The sequence below is a fragment of the Oncorhynchus kisutch genome, linkage group LG6 (genome assembly GCF_002021735.2).
Source record: "Oncorhynchus kisutch isolate 150728-3 linkage group LG6, Okis_V2, whole genome shotgun sequence".
NCBI lineage: Eukaryota > Metazoa > Chordata > Actinopteri > Salmoniformes > Salmonidae > Oncorhynchus > Oncorhynchus kisutch.
Genome location: NC_034179.2, coordinates 39,711,171 through 39,730,227, shown reverse-complemented (window position 1 = coordinate 39,730,227; position 19,057 = coordinate 39,711,171). Strand labels below are relative to the sequence as shown.

The 19,057-nt window shown below is 43.2% G+C and overlaps 1 protein-coding gene and 2 long non-coding RNA genes across 4 annotated transcripts; all 3 read right to left on the bottom strand.

The window, feature by feature from the left end:
- Window positions 1–3,883: 3,883 nt before the first annotated feature.
- Window positions 3,884–5,665, bottom strand: LOC116374398 (uncharacterized). Its single transcript, XR_004210313.1, has 5 exons — window positions 5,421–5,665; window positions 5,097–5,218; window positions 4,399–4,496; window positions 4,110–4,238; window positions 3,884–3,981 (listed from the first exon to the last, which is right to left on the bottom strand). It is a non-coding gene; the product is annotated as an uncharacterized LOC116374398 (long non-coding RNA).
- A 218-nt stretch (window positions 5,666–5,883) lies between these two features.
- On the bottom strand, window positions 5,884–9,976 carry LOC116374397 (uncharacterized). 2 transcript variants are annotated; one of them, XM_031826742.1, is made up of 10 exons: window positions 9,858–9,976; window positions 9,164–9,225; window positions 9,012–9,086; window positions 8,841–8,879; window positions 8,661–8,735; window positions 8,272–8,376; window positions 8,047–8,181; window positions 7,576–7,863; window positions 7,277–7,419; window positions 6,410–6,565 (listed from the first exon to the last, which is right to left on the bottom strand). In XM_031826742.1, the coding sequence occupies exons 2-10, from the start codon at window positions 9,215–9,217 to the stop codon at window positions 6,520–6,522; spliced, it is 960 nt and encodes a 319-aa protein (XP_031682602.1). In that variant the 5' UTR covers window positions 9,218–9,225; window positions 9,858–9,976; the 3' UTR covers window positions 6,410–6,519. The 2 variants fall into 2 exon arrangements, with proteins under 2 accessions (XP_031682603.1, XP_031682602.1); XM_031826743.1 differs by lacking the exon at window positions 7,277–7,419 and having other exon boundaries at window positions 5,884–6,565.
- Window positions 9,977–15,694: 5,718 nt separating this feature from the next.
- LOC116374396 (uncharacterized) lies at window positions 15,695–18,635 on the bottom strand. Its single transcript, XR_004210312.1, has 3 exons — window positions 18,118–18,635; window positions 17,862–17,945; window positions 15,695–17,111 (listed from the first exon to the last, which is right to left on the bottom strand). It is a non-coding gene; the product is annotated as an uncharacterized LOC116374396 (long non-coding RNA).
- Window positions 18,636–19,057: the final 422 nt, after the last annotated feature.

The window sequence follows — 19,057 nt, the reverse complement described above, 5'->3', positions numbered from 1 at the left end:
TTGGATACCACAAAATTGGGGAGAAAAAGTAGTAAAATTCACAATTTTTTTACAAAAACAAAATATATATATATTAGTATTATTCGAGGTCTGACAACACCGCATCTGTTTTTGTTATTTTGATCAGTTGTAATTTTCTGCAAATAAATGCTCTAAATGACAACATTTTTATTTGGAATTTGGGAGAAATGTCAGTAGTTTATAGAATAAAACAAAAATGTTCATTTTACCCAAACGCATACCTATAAATAGTAAACCCAGAGAAACTGATCATTTGCAGTGGTCTCTTAAGTTAATGTTATCCAAATCTGTGTATATACACACTCACACATATATTATATATACATACAATATTGATGGAAATGTTTCCCCCCAGAAAGCAATGGATCGTAATAATGAGAGAATCAAAAGAGCTTTAAGACGCAGCCCTTATGTGGTAAATTTACAATACATGTCTGTTTTGTCCTGTTTTTGTTATATTATCACCTTTTAAATTGAGTGATGTGTTGACGGATGAATCCAATGAGGGTAAACACCCCTGATTCTGTGATGTGGCCAACCGACAAGGTGTACAGAAGAACAAAACCTGTAAGTCATTTCAAACTGAAATCAGTAACATATGCACATTAGTTATACATTCTGCAATGAGCAAAGCAGTGTTTAGTTCATTCTTTACTGTTTATAGCCAATCATTGTGAGCTGTGGGCAGGACCAGACATCTAGGGACGGATGGAACATCAATCCAGAGCCTCTTAGCCAGGTCATCTCTGCTGTTCCATTAGACACAACAGTTAGATCAATCTGTTGATTCATATGGCCATTTTGGTTGGCTTGGTTGAATTGACAATCATCCATTCGAGATGCTAAAGAATCCTATTCTATGGAAGGTCTTTAGCCCCACCCCTAATGTTATGAGAGTTGCATTTATTGCATTTTCAGTTACCCATGTATTACTCACTACTTGTACAACCATGTTGAATTGCCTACATATTCTACATGTCCTTGAGGGTCAATGCCAGTGTATTCTATGGCTGCCATGAGTACATGCCTTTCTCTGTCTCCTCAGTCTGGAAGGGTGACTCGGCTGATAGAGAGAAAATATGATGACGTGATCTCATCCTCCAGTTCTGATGACTTTTCCATCTACTCCTTCACTGACTGTGAATCTGAGGTAAAAGAATTGTACCCTACTGTACATGTCTGTTGAGTGACATCACTGTGAGGAGGATGGTCTCTGACATGTCGACTCTGATACACAGTGTGATGATGAGGATCATGAAAAGAGGACACCACCAATGAAAGTTGAGGATGGAAAAGTGACAAAGTCTGAAGTGAGGGAAATGGACGAGGATGATGACCTGTCTGTCTCCTCCCCCCCACTTACACACGCACATGTTTGAGTAACTCTTTCACTGAATGTGGAGAATGGACTATGACCAGCTAGCTCTCTTGACACACAGCTTGATGATGGCAATGACGCCTCTACTGAGGACAGTCCAGAGCCTCCAAAGGAACCACAAGGACCACTGAAGGACCATCGACTGGTAGGCATCTCTTAAATGTGTGTGTGCGCGCGTCACATCTCAGTGTTTTGACCCTATATCTGTTGAGATTGTGGCCAAGCCCAACATCCTCCTCTCTGCCTCTGTGAGTGACCTGAAGAAGGTGTCACGCCAGATGGAAGTGGTCCCCACTGTCCGGCCCTGCAGGCAGCAGCTGGACAAGAAGACACAGTGGACCAACACCAACGAGGAGAGTCTGAGGAGGATCAAAGAGAACCTGACCTCAAAAGAACTCAACCTGGAGGAAGGTCTGAAGACGCACAATGATGGTCAGGACATCAACCAAGAGGCAGAAGAAGAATGAGGGATGCTGTAGAGGATGGATTGCAAAGTGGATGGGGAGGAGGAAGGAGAGACTGAGGGATGAAGACGTGGCTAGGGAGGTCAAGAGGATGGGCGAGCAGGTGAGGGCACTGATCCAAGAGATGAAGAGAAACTGCAGTAATGGTGATCCTAAGGCAGTAGACCTGGACAGTTGGCTGAATGACTTGGAGGTTGAAAGTGGCATTCAAGAAATGCACAGGAGAGATGGCCGAAAATATAGACAGCATGGCAGAAATGCAGACCAGTATAGCCGAGAACAGGCTCCTCAAGTCATAAAAAAATACCTATGTCCAGAGCTTTTTGTAAGTTACTCCTACTTATTGAGTGTAGTCAAGGTCCTAAACAATCTTAACCGCCATTGATAAGAAACATTACTGTGCAGTCATATTCATTGATCTGGCCAAGTCTTTCGACTCTGTCAATCACCACATCTTCATCGGCAGACTCGACAGCCTTGGTTTCTCAAATGATTGCCTCGCCTGGATCACCAACTACTTCTCTGATAGAGTTCAATGTGTCAAATCGGAGGGTCTGCTGTCCGGACCTCTGGGAGTCTCTATGGGGGTGCCACAGGGTTCAATTCTTGGACCGACTCTCTTCTCTGTTTACATCAATGATGTCGCTCTCGCTGCTGGTGAGTCTCTGATCCACCTCTACGCAGACGACACCATTCTGTATATTTCTGGCCCTTCTTTGGACACTGTGTTAACAACCCTCCAGGCAAGCTTCAATGCCATACAACTCTTCCTTTGTGGCCTCCAATTGCTCTTAAATAGAAGTAAAACTAAATGCATGCTCTTCAACCGATTGCTGCCTGCACCTGTCCAACATCACTACTCTGGACGGCTCTGGCTTAGAATACGTGGACAACTACAAATACCTAGGTGTCTGGTTAGAATGTAAACATCCTTCACTCATGCTGCCAAACACACTCTTGTAAAACTGACCATCCTACCAATCCTAAACTTTGGAGATGTCATTTACAAAATAGCCTCCAATACCCTACTCAACAAATTGGATGCAGTCTATCACAGTGCAATCCGTTTTGTCACCAAAGCCCCATATACTACCCACCATTGCGACCTGTACGCTCTCGTTGGTTGGCCCTCGCTTTATACTCGTCGCCAAACCCACTGGCTCCATGTCATCTACAAGACCCTGCTAGGTAAAGTCCCCCCTTATCTCAGCTCGCTGGTCACCATAGCATCTCCCACCTGTAGCACACGCTCCAGCAGGTATATCTCTCTAGTCACCCTCAAAACCAATTATTTCTTTGGCCGCCTCTCCTTACAGTTCTCTGCTGCCAATGACTGGAACGAACTACAAAAATCTCTGAAACTGGAAACACTTATCTCCCTCACTAGCTTTAAGCACCAACTGTCAGAGCAGCTCACAGATTACTGCACCTGTACATAGCACACCTATAATTTAGCCCAAACAACTACCTCTTTCCCTACTGTATTTAATTTATTTATTTTGCTCCTTTACACCCCATTATTTTTATTTCTACTTTGCACTTTCTTCCATTGCAAATCTACCATTCCAGTGTTTTACTTGCTATATTGCATTTACTTTGCCACCACGGCCTTTTTTTGCCTTTACCTCCCTTATCTCACCTCATTTGCTCACATCGTATATAGACTTGTTTATACTGTATTATTGACTGTATGTTTGTTTTACTCCATGTGTAACTCTGTGTCGTTGTATGTGTCGAACTGCTTTGCTTTATCTTGGCCAGGTCGCAATTGTAAATGAGAACTTGTTCTCAACTTGCCTACCTGGTTAAATAAAGGTGAAAAAATATATGCACTGCTGCTGTTCTGTCTCCTCTGGTCTGACGCCACACCTCCCTCTTCTCCCCCTCCGTCTCAACCTTGGGTGCAAACAAACAGCATCATATCACAGTAAATGGCTGGGAATGTATCAATTCTGCTACCAAGTAAGTGACCCTTACTTGAGCTAGGGGTAAAATATTTTGACTTCAGCGGGTGCAGGTCACTGGCCTGTAGTGCTCCTTGCCTTTGTTGATGGTAACCACTCCATTTCCATCTGCTCTTATCGTGCAGACAAGCATTCCTTCTCCTTTTGGCCAAGTCTGAGAAATACAATAATAAAATGCCACTTTTCAATGCCTGAATTGGAATCTACTTCAAAGTTATTACATACAAAGCAGTGTAATAAGTGTATAGGCTACATAGTGGTTTTTCCCCTTGTGCTACTCACTTGCCTGCTGGTCCCAGGTCCCCCATGATGTGCATGGTCTGTACAGGTGTGTTGACCATGTGGCTGGTCTTCACAAAGTCCTACAAGGGCTCCCAGGTAATCAGCCTGGACTTGGGGATGGTGCTGTCACTGCAGACCAACAGAATACCATAAACACATTTTGCATAGAAGGGTATGGTGTAATGTGAACATACCGGTACACTGTCTTCAAAGCAGCACGACGCATCAATGCTGCTTCAATTACATTCACTTTAATAATAATTAACTTTGGTGAGTAACAGGGACCTACACTGGGCGTCTGTCCTGTCGTCTGTGTCTGACATTGGCCATCCTATGTGCCAGTAAGGTAGGATTGGACTTGACCTGCGTCACCATACTCTGGGAATGCTGTAGTGAGTACATCAAAAACAGCTTTAAAACACTAACGTTTCTTTTGGACAGAAAATAGGTAAATGCTTTGTTTTGAATAATGAAATTGTCACGTCTGCTCCAGCTCCCCCTATAAAATCCTCCCCCTATACTTGCTTCCCGTCTCCCAGAGTCTTTGGTTACAGAACCGTTACAGAAATGGAGATTCTGTTGAAAACCACCCCTTCCCAATTGGTGTAGCAGTCAGAATCGGTGTAGGTGAAAATCCTGCAGTTCCGTCTGCCCCTGGTCCGCTCCTGAGCCATGATGTCTGTGTGGTATTGTCTCTCCAGCGGAGTCTGGCATACTGACCACTTCATATTGTGCACACACACACCTTACTATGCAACAAACTATCCTAAACAGTAAATTCTTATTTGTTATAAGGACACTGACTGAACAGCTTCTCCTGCCAGCCTACCACTAACTCCTCATCATTTCTGGCTGAAACAAAACCAAGATGTTGTGGTCCATATCTAGTCACCACGAAAATGACATCTACTCAACTAAGAAGCATCTGACATCTTTCTGTTTCAAAACATCTAACATCATCTTCCTGTTTCAAAACAGTGTTAACACCTGATTGAGTCTGTGAGTTGAGGGTGTCCAGCTCAATGCCTCCCCTCTCCTGTTGAGTCCAAACCTGCTGCTGAAGGTGTTGGGAGAGGGCTGCTGTGGAGGTGACTCTCTGAATACGGATCCTGTAAACACCATTGTAAATATAAACAAAGTAAACAGGATTCTAGCTAGCTAAATGCCATGTTTTCATGGCAAACTCAGGGATCAGGTCAAGCAATATACTGGGTGTTGATCATCATCATCTGCTTTGAGAGCTAACGACAGTGTCTTGCTTATATGGCAATGCAAGGACTAAAAGCCACACAACGGCCAACTGCAACTTACTTAATTGTAAGGTTTTTGACAGCATCCCGGGAACGATAGGCAGCCTCTCCGGTGTCGGTGCTCCAGCCGTCTGCCATGTTGTAACATTGGGAACTTTATTGATGGCTAGCTAACTAGCTAGGTTAGCAACATACACACACGCGCGCTATGTATACAGCAGCAGGCAATTTTGCCAATTTTGTAGCAAGTACTTTTCGCAAGCGTCTGCTCGTTGCATGGTAACAACTGTCTGCCAGCCTGGTTGGGTTTCTGGCGAGCAATACAACTATTTATTGGTTCACTACCGCCACCTACCGTGGGATACAGTCCAGAGCAACAGAATAAATCCCCCCACTGATAACAGGTAAGATAATATCAGTATAATAATATTCCCTTGATGTAAAAAGTTTAAGAACCCCTGATGTAATTAATTAAGACAAAAATCTGTCTGACACAAATAACTGCAATTTAAAAAGCTTTATTGGAAATGCACTTTTCAAACAGCACAATTCAAGTACAGATAAGTGTAGCTAAATCAGATACATGATAATTTAGTTTAAATGTGATGTATTCCTCCAGTCCCAGTTCATTTCTACTCTTTTGACATGCTTCAGACCAGATGCATGCTCCACTTCAGTGTATAATGGTCCTGAATTTGCATATCAATGTGTTTGAAACTTTTACGTTCTGCATCTCTCTGCTGTCTTTCATCTGAAGCCATATCCTCCAGGGTCTAAACAGGTGTAGATTTCCATCTCTGTGTGGGAGACCAGATATTGCAAGGAGACCAGTAAGGGGCCCTCAACTCTTCACTTTGGCCAAAGGAGACCTATGACCCCAATACCAGTGACACTGCCCTAAGGTTGGTGCTGTCCTTTGCTTCTCCTGGCTATATTTCCAAGCCTAAGCATGTAAATCCAATTCATTATCATAGGCTGTATGGGGATCAATATATATGTTTTATTTAAATAATGCTGCATGTCTCAAAATATAAGAATGAGACCAATATATGTATTTTGCTAATCATAGTTCCTGTCTCTGAAATTACATTTGTGTGTGTTGTAGGAATAACCAATACTCAAAATCTGTGTGTGTGTGTGGTAGAAGTAATAGTTGTCCATTATTTCTTTGAACATCTCAGTTTGGACAGCAGCCACTGAAGAAACCTGTCAATTAAAAACCACAGGAGAATAAATAGTATTATAAACTGGGTGGTTCGATCCCTGAATGCTGATTGGCTGAAAGCCGTGGTATATTTAAGGAAAAAGGCACGAGGGGGTGTGGTATATGGCCAATATACCACAGCTAAGGGCTGTTCTTTCGCACAACACAACACGGAGTGCCTGGATACAGCCCTTAGCCGTGGTATATTGGCCATATACCACAAACCCCCAAGGTTTCTTATTGCTATGATGAACTGGTTAATGTAATTAGAGCAGTAAAATTAAATACTTTGTCATTCCTGTGGTATATGGTCTGATATACCACGGCTGTCAGCCAATCAGCATTCAGGGCGCGAACCACCCAGTTTATAACAGACCGTATACCACGGGTATGACAAAACATTTATTTTTACTGCTCTTATTACGTTGGTAACCAGTTAATAATAACAGTAAGGCACCTCGGGGGTTTGTGGTATATGGCCAATATACCACGGCTAAGGGCTGTATCCAGGCACTCCGTGTTGCGTCGTGCTTAAGAACAGCCCTTAGCCGTGATATATTGGCCATATATCACACCTCCTCGTGCCTTATTGCTTAAGTTTGCACTTACACATCAGATAGCTGCTCTTTCTCTGCTACCTCATTCTATTTCTCAAATTCTCTAGTCTAGTATTCCCTGGTTATGTTCCACTTCTCCCTCCTCTATTTCCTCACCTCTTCCTCAGACTCTTCTTTTCCTCTTTCTTGTCCTCCTCCTTACTTTCTCCAACATTTCCCATCTGTTTCGTCTTACTGGCCTTCTCTTGCTTCAATTCTTTTTTGGCCTTGCTCTTCTTTTTCTTATTGACCTTCCCTTCCTGAATATTTTGGACAAGCAGATAAAGTAATGTAAGTTTATGGGTTCTCTCTTCTCTTGAGCTACTATACCTAGAGCTATACTATACTAGAGAAGGACTTATGCTATACTATAGAAGGACTTACGGCCAATATTCCCTTCTTGTATTTCCTCTCACCTGTGGGGTCACTCCAGCCATTTCCTGGAGCAGCTTCCTGCCGGTCTCGCTCAGGTTGGTGATGGGAGCCAGGCGAGGGCTGTGGCGGTATGGGAAGTTCTCTGTTCGGGGCGGAGCGATAATGACAGGGTTGAGAGGAGTCCGAGGCCTTGGAACATTTACTGGGTAGGGAGAGCCTACAGCAGAGGGCAGGGCCCGTAGGGCTTCAGCCAGTGTCCGGTGTGCTGAGGTTACAAGAGGAGAGAGGCCATTCTTGACAGATACAGGACCTGAGACCTTCCCTGGGCTCTGTAGGACCAGAAAGTAAAGTAACATATCAGGAAAGTGCTATGTTCAACACAATCTGTAGAAATACTTTATAACTACTCTATACACATTGCAGATACATGACTACACTCAATAAGTAATTGTCTGCATCATTTCCAATCCCCCATGTATATATATAAAAAATATTTAATATGCAGAACTTACCAGGAAGTCTGACTCATCGAAGGAGTGGAGAGACAGATCATCATCCTCGTCCATGTCCCTCACATCAAGCTTTGTCTCCTTTCCATTCTCAACTTTCAGCTTTGGTGTCCTCCTTTCATGATCCTCATCATCACACTGTGTATCAGAGTCAAATAGTCAGAGACCATCCTCCTCCCAGTGATGTCACTCAACAAAGACATGGACGGTAGGGTACAACTCTTTTACCTCAGATTCACAGTCAGTGAAGGAGTAGATGGAAAAGTCATCAGAACTGGAGGATGAGATCACGTCATGATATTTTCTCTCTATCAGCCGAGTCACCCTTCCAGACTGAGGAGACAGAGAAAGGCATGTACTCATGGCAGCCATAGAATACATAGAATATGTAGGCAATCCAACATGGTTGTACAAGTAGTGAGTAATACATGGGTAACTGAAAATGCAATAAATGCAACTCCCATAACATTAGGGGTGGGGCAAAAGATCTTCCATAGTACAGGATTCTTTAGCATCTCGAATGGATAATTGTCAATTCAACCAAGCCAACCAAAATGGCCATATGAATCAACAGATTGATCGAACTGTTGTGTCTTTATGGGAACAGCAGAGATGACCTGGCTGAGAGGCTCTAGATTGATGCTCCATCCATCCCCAGATGTCTGGTCCTGCCCATAGCTCACAATGATTGGCTGTTAACAGAAAAGAATGAATTCAACACTGCTTTGCTCATATTGGCCTTGAATTGTGTATCAATAAATAATATAAGGACTGTTATGTGGTTGAATTTGACTTACAGGCCTTTTGTGGATCTGAGGGGTCTGCACTGAATTAGACTGTCAAGACAGCATTCAATGAAGTTAGATAGGGATATCTGCATTTGCAATAATTCTGAGAACTGCAGTTTGTACATGCAGAATGCATAACTAATGTGTATGTGTTTTTGTTTCAGGTCAGATATGACTTACAGGCTTTGGCCTTCTGTGCACCTTGCCGGTTGGCCACAACACGGAATCAGGGGTGTTCACCCTCACTGGTTTCAACTGTCAACACAACACTTAATTTAAAATGTGATAATATAACAAAAACAGGACAAAACAAACAAATATTTGATATTTACCACATAAGGGCGGCGTCTTAAAGCTCTTTTGATTCTCTCATCATTACGATCCATCTTTCTTTCTGAGGGAAACATTTCCATCAATTAATAGACACAAAACACATCCTGACTCACACACAGACACACACACAAAGATGGCATCCCAAATGGCACCCTATTTCCTATATATGTATATATATGTCGGGAAGGAGGTGCCCCAAAAGGCCAAAGATTACCTGCAACAACCTGAGTGAAGAAAACTATTGAACAGATTAAATCAAATCTGAACACCGTTTATGTAGTGAATTAATGCATGGTTACGTCATTTTGGGTCACAGCTTTATGACTGCGCTTAATACGTCACAAGAAAAACGCTTGTTTGGAGCCGGACTAGTGGTATCATATTTTCACTGGTTGTAGCTCAATAACGAACGTGATGTGCTTATTATATCTTACTGACTGAGTAATGGTTGTATCGATGGTTGGTTGGACGTTTTACATAGATAGACCAACATGATATCAATAGGAAGAAACCATTCCTTGCCAAATATTTTGTTGTATTATTGTTTTACTTTGAGTAACATTAAGGGACCACAATAGAAACCGTTTACTTTATTTTGTTGTCCCTGGCCTGACACGTTTTATTTAATTAAACGGGTTTTATTATTTTATTAAATTGTCCAATCAAATATATCTAACTTTCTATCTAACTCACATGAGCTGTTGAGGACTCCTTGGTCATCACATTTCAGGCACAAGCCAGCAGGTGGAAGGAAGTGTCTTTAAATGCAGCACTGCCTTTAACGCACTTCATGGTCTGCGCAACAGTATCTTTGTGGTTGTGAAAGTGATTCATCCAAATGCGGAAGTTCAGTACATTTGTTTTGGTTTAGCAAGCTAGCTTCTCAAGTCTTGGCTAAAGTGTTGTGCAATATTGGAAGAAAAGTGTCGTTAGTGACATTTTGTATTGTGCTTGATTATCCTCTAGTAGTTTGACAAGTATGCACTGAGCATCAACATGATCACCCGAATAGTTTAGAAAGATGTGGTTCAGAGGTTCAAGAGTTTTACTCCTGAGTTCAGGCTAACAAGTGGCATTGTTGCTGTCATTATAGTATTGTAATGAAACAGACAGGGAGCAGGTCTCGAACCCTCGGACCTTCTAGCCCGAGGTCCGGCGCGCTATCGACTGTGCCCCAAAAGCATGCTCGTGCGGCAGAGTCAATTTCCGCGCTTATAAACCCAGGGCCGTTACAGTATCATCAGTTTTGTTTACAGTCACTACATATTTCGGTTTATCAGAAGATGTCTAAAGTCTTGGAACTACAGTTTTTGCCAATGGGCATGGTACCTTAGCAAGGAGGGGTTGAGTGACTCAAGAATCATGCTCAGTAGCTAGCTAGCCACTTTGAATGGATCTGTTGTAACGTTATCTAGCGTGCTACAACGTGTAGCTAACGTTAATGACGTAACAGATTGTGCCATTAGGCTACAGCAGCAAGCTAGAGCACAACACATCAATGCCGCTGATGTCTGTCAACCCGATAACATCCGTTTAATCCTCTCCTCTTCCTTTGCGGTACACAAGCCCATCACATACTCCTTCCACCACCAGACAGAGACCCAGATACTCCTCAGCATTGGGGTTCTGGTGCTCCTCTGTGGTGGGATTAAGAAGACTGTGGGCACCGTTTGGTTCCTCCTCATGTTTCAGCTGCTCTCTATCAACACAGGGGTGTTGTACACAACCTTGGGGCTGGTACTGTTTGGTGCATCTGCCCAGAATCAAGTGGAGGGGTTAGTTCCTGTATCCCCCTCCCTTATGGGTATGGCCACAGTGTACTCACTTATGGTTAAGGGCTTTCTTTTTGGGGTCAGTGTACCCATGTTAGCCCTGGCCTGGCTGTTTCTGGTCATAGTAACACTTTTGGTCCCACACTCTCTTCCTCTGCAACCCCATCATAGCAGGGGGGATCTCTATCCTTACTCCAACCTTATTGTGGTTGAAAATAACTGTGATACACTGCAGTATGTCACAGCTTTAAGGGGGCTTAATAGTGTAGTTAAATGGTAATATGTTTATGTGCGGTGCTGTGGTCTAAGGCACTGCATCTCAGTCTACAGTCCCTGGTTTGAATCCAGGCTGTATCACATCTGGCCGTGATTGGGAATCCCATAGGGCGGTGCACAATTGGCCCAGCTCTGTCCGGGTTTGGCCAGGGTAGGCCATCATGGTAAATAAGAATTTGTTCTTAAACTGACTTGCCTAGTTAAATAAAGGTTCAATTAAAATAAATAATATGCTTGAAATGTGTGTTGAGTCCTCATGCTGAACATAGAGCATCAGTCCTGGATAAGAAGATGCCTTTCAGGCTTCTGAGGGACAACTTTGGTTTTAGAAGTGTTTTTTCTCCCCATCCGGTCAGATAAATAGTCCAAACAGCCAACCCAACCGCATCCTCAAGGCCCTAAAGCACACTTTTGCCTCGTTTTGTATCACCTTTCAATGATACATCTGGGGGGGACAAAAATGCAATTTCAGAATGGGGGGGGATGTCTCCCTGTCCCCAGTGAAAGTTGTGCCCCTGAACATTGATGTCCTGTATGACCCTACATCAATAGAGAAGGAAGACAGTCCACCCACCCTGAGTACTGAGAAAGCACTAGATGCATCATTTATCCTACAAGACGAGAGGTCATTAAATGAACATGATTGCGGACGACACAACAGTGGTAGGCTTGATTACCAACAACGACGAGGTGGCCTACAGGGAGGAGGTGAGGGCCCTCGGAGTGTGGTGTCAGGAAAATAACCTCACACTCAACGTCAACAAAACTAAGGAGATGATTGTGGACTTCAGGAAACAGCAGAGGGAACACCCCCCTATCCACATCGATGGAACAGTAGTGGAGAGGGTAGCAAGTTTTAAGTTCCTCGGCATACTCATCACAGACAAACTGAATTGGTCCACCCACACAGACAGCATCGTGAAGAAAGCGCAGCAGCGCCTCTTCAACCTCAGGAGGCTGAAGAAATTCGGCTTGTCACCAAAAGCACTCACAAAGTGAGGTGGTGGACAATCGAGAGCATCCTGGCGGGCTGTATCACCGCCTGGTACGGCAACTGCTCCGCCCACAACCGTAAGGCTCTCCAGAGGATAGTGAGGTCTGTTCAACGCATCACCGGGGGCAAACTACCTGCCCTCCAGGACACCTACACCACCCGATGTTACAGGAAGGCCATAAAGATCATCAAGGACAACAACCACCTGAGCCACTGCCTGTTCACCCCGCTATCATCCAGAAGGCGAGGTCAGTACAGGTGCATCAAAGCTGGGACCGAGAGACTGAAAAACAGCTTCTTTCTCAAGGCCATCAGACTGTTAAACAGCCACCACTAGCATTGAGTGGCTGCTGCCAACACACTGACTCAACTCCAGCCACTTTAATAATGGGAATTGATGGGAAATGATATAAAATATATCACTAGCCACTTTAAACAATGCTACCTAATATAATGTTTACATACCCTACATTATTCATCTCATATGTATACGTATATACTGTACTCTATATCATCTACTGCATCTTTATGTAATACATGTATCACTAGCCACTTTAACTATGCCACTTTGTTTACATGCTCATCTCATATGTATATACTGTACTCGATACCATCCACTGTATCTTGCCTATGCCGCTCTGTACCATCACTCATTCATATATCTTTATGTACATATTCTTTATCCCCTTACACTTGTGTGTATAAGACAGTAGTTTTGGAATTGTTAGTTAGATTACTTGTTGGTTATTACTGCATTGTCGGAACTAGAAGCACAAGCATTTCGCTACACTCGCATTAACATCTGCTAACCATGTGTATGTGACAAATAACATTTGATTTGATTTGAAAGTTTATTTGTCAGGTACGCGGAATACAACAGGTGTAGACCCAGTGAAATGCGTACTTACAGGCTCTAAACAACAGTGCAATTTTTAAGTTAAAAAAAGGTATTAGGTGAACAGTAGATTAGTAAAGAAATAAAAACAACAGTAAAAATACAGTGAAAAATAACAGTAGCAAGGCTATATACAGGCACCGGTTAGTCGGGCTGATTGAGGTAGTATGTACATGAAGGTATGGTTAAAGTGACTATGCATATATGATAAACAGAGAGTAGCAGTAGCGTAAAAGTCGGGGTAGCCATTTGATTCGGGAGTCTTATTGTTTGGGGGAAAAACTGTTGAGAAGCCTTTTGGTCCAAGACTTGGCACTCAGGTACCGCTTGCCATGTGGTAGTAGAGAGAACAGTCTATGACTGGAGTGTCTGGGGTCTCTAACAATTTTTAGGGCCTTCCGCTGACACCGCCTGGTGTAGAGGTCCTGGATGGCAGGCAGCTTAACCCCAGTGATGTACTGGGCCGTACGCACAACCCTCTGTAGTGCCTTGCGGTTGGAGGCCGAGCAGTTGCCGTACCATGCAGTGATGCAACGCTCTCGATGTTGCAGCTGTAGAACCTCCACTACAGCCCCATTGATGAGAATGGGGGCGTGCTTGATCCTCCTTTTCCTGTAGTCCACAATCATCTCCTTAGTCTTGGTTACGTTGAGGGATAGGTTGATATTCTGGCACCACCCGTCCAGGTCTCTGAACCCTCCCTATAGGCTGTCTCGTCGTTGTCGGTGATTTGGCCTACCACTGTTGCATAGTCTGCAATCTTAATGATGGTGTTGGAGTCGTGCATGGCCAAGCAGTCGTGGGTGAACAGGGAGTACAGGAGGGGACTGAGCACACACCCCTGAGGGGCTCCAGTGTTGAGGATCAGCGTGTTGTACAGGTGGGAAAGGGCAGTGTGGAGTGCAATAGAGATTGCATCCCCTGTGGATCTGTTTGGGCAGTATGCAAATTGGAGTGGGTCTACAAAAACAATGTGTAACATTTAATGTATATTATCTCCAACTTTTCTAATCTGATGGGAAACAACAAAGGTCTGGCTGCACTCTTTATTTTATAACAAAAATCTATCGGTTTATTCCAAAATAGAGAATCATTTTTTTCCCCATAATAACCCCTCACCCAAATGAAATAGGTTAACATCTAGGGCAGTGGTTCCCAAACTTTTTATAGTCCCGTACCCATTCAAATATTCAACCTCCAGCTACGTACCCCCTCTAGCATCAGGGTCAGCGCACTCTCAAATGTTGTTGTTTGCCATCACTGTAAGCCTGCCACACACACACTATACGATACATTTATTAAACATAAGAACGAGTGTGAGTTTGTCACAACTCGGCTCGTGGAAAGTGACAATGAGCTCTTATAGGACCAGGGCACAAATAAGAATATATTAATTATCAATAATTTTGCTCTTTATTTAGCTATCTTACATATAAAACTTTATTTGTTCATCGAAAATTGTGAATAACTCACCACAGGTTAATGAGAAGGGTGTGCTTGATAGGATGCACATATCTCTGCAATGTTGGGTTGTATTGGAGAGAGTCTAAGTCTTAAGTCATTTTCCACACACAGTCTGTGCCTGTATTTAGTTTTCATGCTAGTGAGGGATGAGAATCCACTCTCACATAGGTACGTGGTTAATTGCTCACCCAACTCACTCAGGTGCTTCGCTATATCACATTTGACATTGTCCGTAAGCTGTAGTTCATTTGCACGCAAAAAAATCATCTTAGTCCTTGTAATGCTGACAGAGAAGAGCGCCAACTTCTTAATCATAGCCTCAATTTTGTCCCGCACCCTCAAAATTGTTACGGAGTGTCCCTGTAATCTTAGATTCAGATCATTCAGGAGAGAAAAAACATCACCTAGATAGGCCAGTCGTGTGAGAAACTCATCATCATGCAAGCGGTCAGACAAGTGAAAATGATGGTCAGTAAAGAAAACTTTAAGCTCGTCTCTCAATTCTAAAAGAATGTGTCAATACTTTGCCCCTTGATAACCAGCGCACTTCTGTTTGTTGTACAAACGTTACATGGTCGCTGCCCATATCATTGCATAGTGCAGATAATACACGAGAGATCAGGGGCCTTGCTTTAACAAAGTAAACCATTTGCCCAGTAGTGTCCAAAATGTCTTTCAAGCTGTCAGGCATTCCTTTGGCAGCAAGAGCCTCTCGGTGGATGCTGCAGTGTACCGAAATGGCATCGGGAGCAACTGCTTGCATGCGCATTACCACTCCACTAGGTCTCCATGTCATGGCTTTTGCACCATCAGTACAGTAGATACCAACACATACACACACGCACGCTATGTATACAGCAGCCAATTCTGGAACTAGTACTTTTCACAAGTATCTCCTTGTTGCATGGTAACAAAAGTCTCTGCCTGCCTTCTTGGGTTTCTGGTGAAAAATCCAACTATTTATTGGTGCTCTACCACCACCTACCGTGGGATATAGACCAGAACAGCAGATTAAACACCCCCCACTGATAACATTTAGGTAATGTCAGTACAATAATATTCCCTTGCTGTAAAAAGTTTAAGAACCCCTGATGTAATTCATTAAGACAAATCTGTCTGACACAAATAATTGGAATTTAAAAAGCTTTATTGGAAAGTCCCATTTCAAACAAAAAAGTACAGATGAGTGTATCTAAATTAGATACATGCTAATTTAGTTTACATGTGATGTATTCCTCCAGTCCCAATTCATTTCTACTCTTTTGACATGCTTCAGACCAGATGCATGCTCCACTTAAGAGTACAATGGTCCTGAATTTGCATATCATTGTGTTTGAAGCTTTTACGTTCTGCATCTCTCTGCTGTCTTTCATCTGAAGCCATATCCTCCAGGGTCTAAACAGGTGTAGGTTTCCATCTCTGTGTGGGAGACCAGATATTGCAAGGAGACCAGTAAAGGGCATCTTCTCTTCCCTTTGTCCAAATGAGACCTAAGACCCCAATACCAGTGACACTGCCCTAAGGTTGGTGCTGTCCTTTGGATGAGAATGTGGAGACAGAGGTCTTATCTCTCTGTGGTTACTAAATATGTCATGGCACTTATGGCATGAGTAGAGGTGTTGACCCTGCTTCTCCTGGCTATATTTCCAAGCCTAAGAATGTGAAAGCGCTTCTAAGCACTATGTAAATCCAACTCATTATCACAAGCCACCTGGCTAGGCAGTATGGGGACCAATATATATATTTTTTTAAGAATGATGCATGTCTCAAAATATAAGAACGAGACCAATATAAGTATTTGCTAATCATAGTTCCTGTCTCTGAAATTACATTTGTGTGTGTTGTAGGAGTAACCAATACTCAAAATCTGTGTGTGTGTTTACAACAATATACTACGGGTATGACAAAACATTATTTTTACTGCTCTAATTACATTGGTAACCAGTTAATAATAGTATTAAGGCACCTCAGATAGCTGCTCTTTCTCTGCTACCTCATTCTATTTCTAGAATTTTCTAGTCTAGTATTCCCTGGTTATGTTCCACTTCTCCCTCTATTTCCTCCTCTTGTCCTCCTCCTTACTTCCTCCAACATTTTCCATCTGTTGCATCTTACCGGCCTTCTTTTGCTTAACTACTTTTTTGGCCTTGCACTTCTTTTTCTTATTGACCTTCCCTTCCTGAATATTTTGGACAAGGAGATAAAGTAATGTAAGCTTATGGGTTTTCTCTTCTCTTGAGCTACTATACCTAGGACTTCCGGGAAATATACCCTTCTTGTATTTCCTCTCACCTGTGGGGGCGGCTACACTCAGGTTGGTTATGGGGGCCAGCCGAGGGCTGCGGCGGTATGGGAAGTTCTCTGTAGAGGACGGAGTGATAACTACAGGGCTGAGAGGAGTCAGAGGCCTTGGGACATTATCTGGGGAGGGAGGGGCCACAGCAGAGGGCAGGGCCCGTAGGGCTTCAGCCAGGGTCCGGTGTGCTGAGGTCTCAAGGAGAGAGGCCAGTCTTGCCAGACACAGGACCAGAGACCTTCCCTGGGCTCTGTAGGACCAGAAACAAGTCAAATATCAAGAAAGTGCTATGTTAAAAACAAACACATTAAACACATTGCAGATACATGACTACACTCAATAAGTAGCAGTAACTTACAAAACTCTGGACATTGTTATTTTTTTCAGACTTGAGGAGCCTGTTCGACTATAATGGTCTGCATTTCTGCCATGCTGTCTATAATTTCAGCCATCTCTCCAGTGCATTTCTTTAATGCCGCTTTCAACCTCCAAGTCATTCAGCCAACTGTCCAGGTCTACTGCCTTAAGATCACCTTCACTGCAGTTCTCTTCATCACTTGGATCAGTGCCCTCACCTTCTCACCCATCCTCTTGACCTCCCTAGCCATGTCTTTGTCCCTCAGTCTCTCCTTCCTCCTCCCCATCCACTTTGCAATCCATCCTCTACAGCATCCCTCATTCTTCTTCGGCCTCTTGATTGATGTCCTGACCATCATTGTGCATCTTCAGACCTTCCTCCAGGTTGAATTCTATTGAGGTCAGGTTCTCTTTGATCCTCCTCAGACTCTCCTCGTTGGTGTTGGTCCACTGTGTCTTCTTGTCCAGCTGCTGTCCGCATGGCCGGACAGTGGGGACCACCTCCATCTGGTGTGACACCTTCTTCAGGGCACTCACAGAGGCAGGGAGGAGGAGGTTGGCCTTGGCCACAATAATCTCTACAGACATAGGGTCAAACCATTGAGATGTGACACACACACACACAAATTTAAAAGATGCCTACCAGTCGATGGTCCTTCACTGGTCCTTGTGGTTCCTTTGGAGGCTCTGGACTGTCCTCAGTAGAGGCGTCATTGCCATCATCAAGCTGTGTGTCAGAGAGCTAGCTGGTCATAGTCCATTCTCCACATTCAGCAAGAGTTATTCAAAAACGTGTGTGTGGGGGAGAGATCTGCTTTAATATTGCAGATACATTTTGAGATCTATCAATATAATTGTCTGTATCATTTCCAATCCCCCATGCAATATGCACAACTAACCAGGAAGTCTGACTCGTCGTAGGAGTGGAGAGACAGATCGTCGTCTTCTACCATATAACTCACTTCAAGCTTTGTTACCTTTTATATCCTCCTCATCCTTAACTTTCAGCGGTGGTGTCCTCCTTACATGATCCTCATCATCACACTGGGTATCAGTCAACTTGTCAGAGACCATCCTCCTCACAGTGATGTCACTCAACAAAGACAAGGACGGTAGGGTACAACTCTTTTACCTCAGATTCACAGTCAGTGAAGGAGTAGATGGAAAAGTCCTCAGAATAGGAGGACGAGTTCACCTCATCATATTTTCTCTATCAGCCGAGTCACCCTTCCAGACTGAGGAGACAGAAAGGCATGTACTCATGGCAGCCATAGAATACACTGGCATTTACTCTCAAGGACCTTCCATAGTATATGATTCTTTAGCATCTTGAATGGATGATTGTCAATTCAACCAAGCCAACCAAAATGGCCATATGAATCAACAGATTGATCTATATGTTGTGTCTCTATGGGAATAGCAGAGATGACCTGCCCACAGATCACAATGATTGGCTGTAAACAGTAAAGAACAAATTAAACACTGCTTTTCTCATTGCAGAATGCATAACTAATGTTTGTGTTATTGTTTTTAGATCAGATACAGTGGGGCAAAAAAGTATTTAGTCAGCCACCAATTGTGCAAGTTCTCCCACTTAAAAAGATGAGAGGCCTGTAATTTTCATCATATATACACTTCACCTATGACAGACAAAATGAGAAAAAAAATCCAGAAAATCACATTGTAGGATTTTTAATGAATTTATTTGCAAATTATGGTGGAAAATAAGTATTTGGTCAATAACAAAAGTTTATCTCAATACTTTGTTATATACCCTTTGTTGGCAATGACAGAGGTCAAACGTTTTCTGTAAGTCTTCACACACTGTTGCTGGTATTT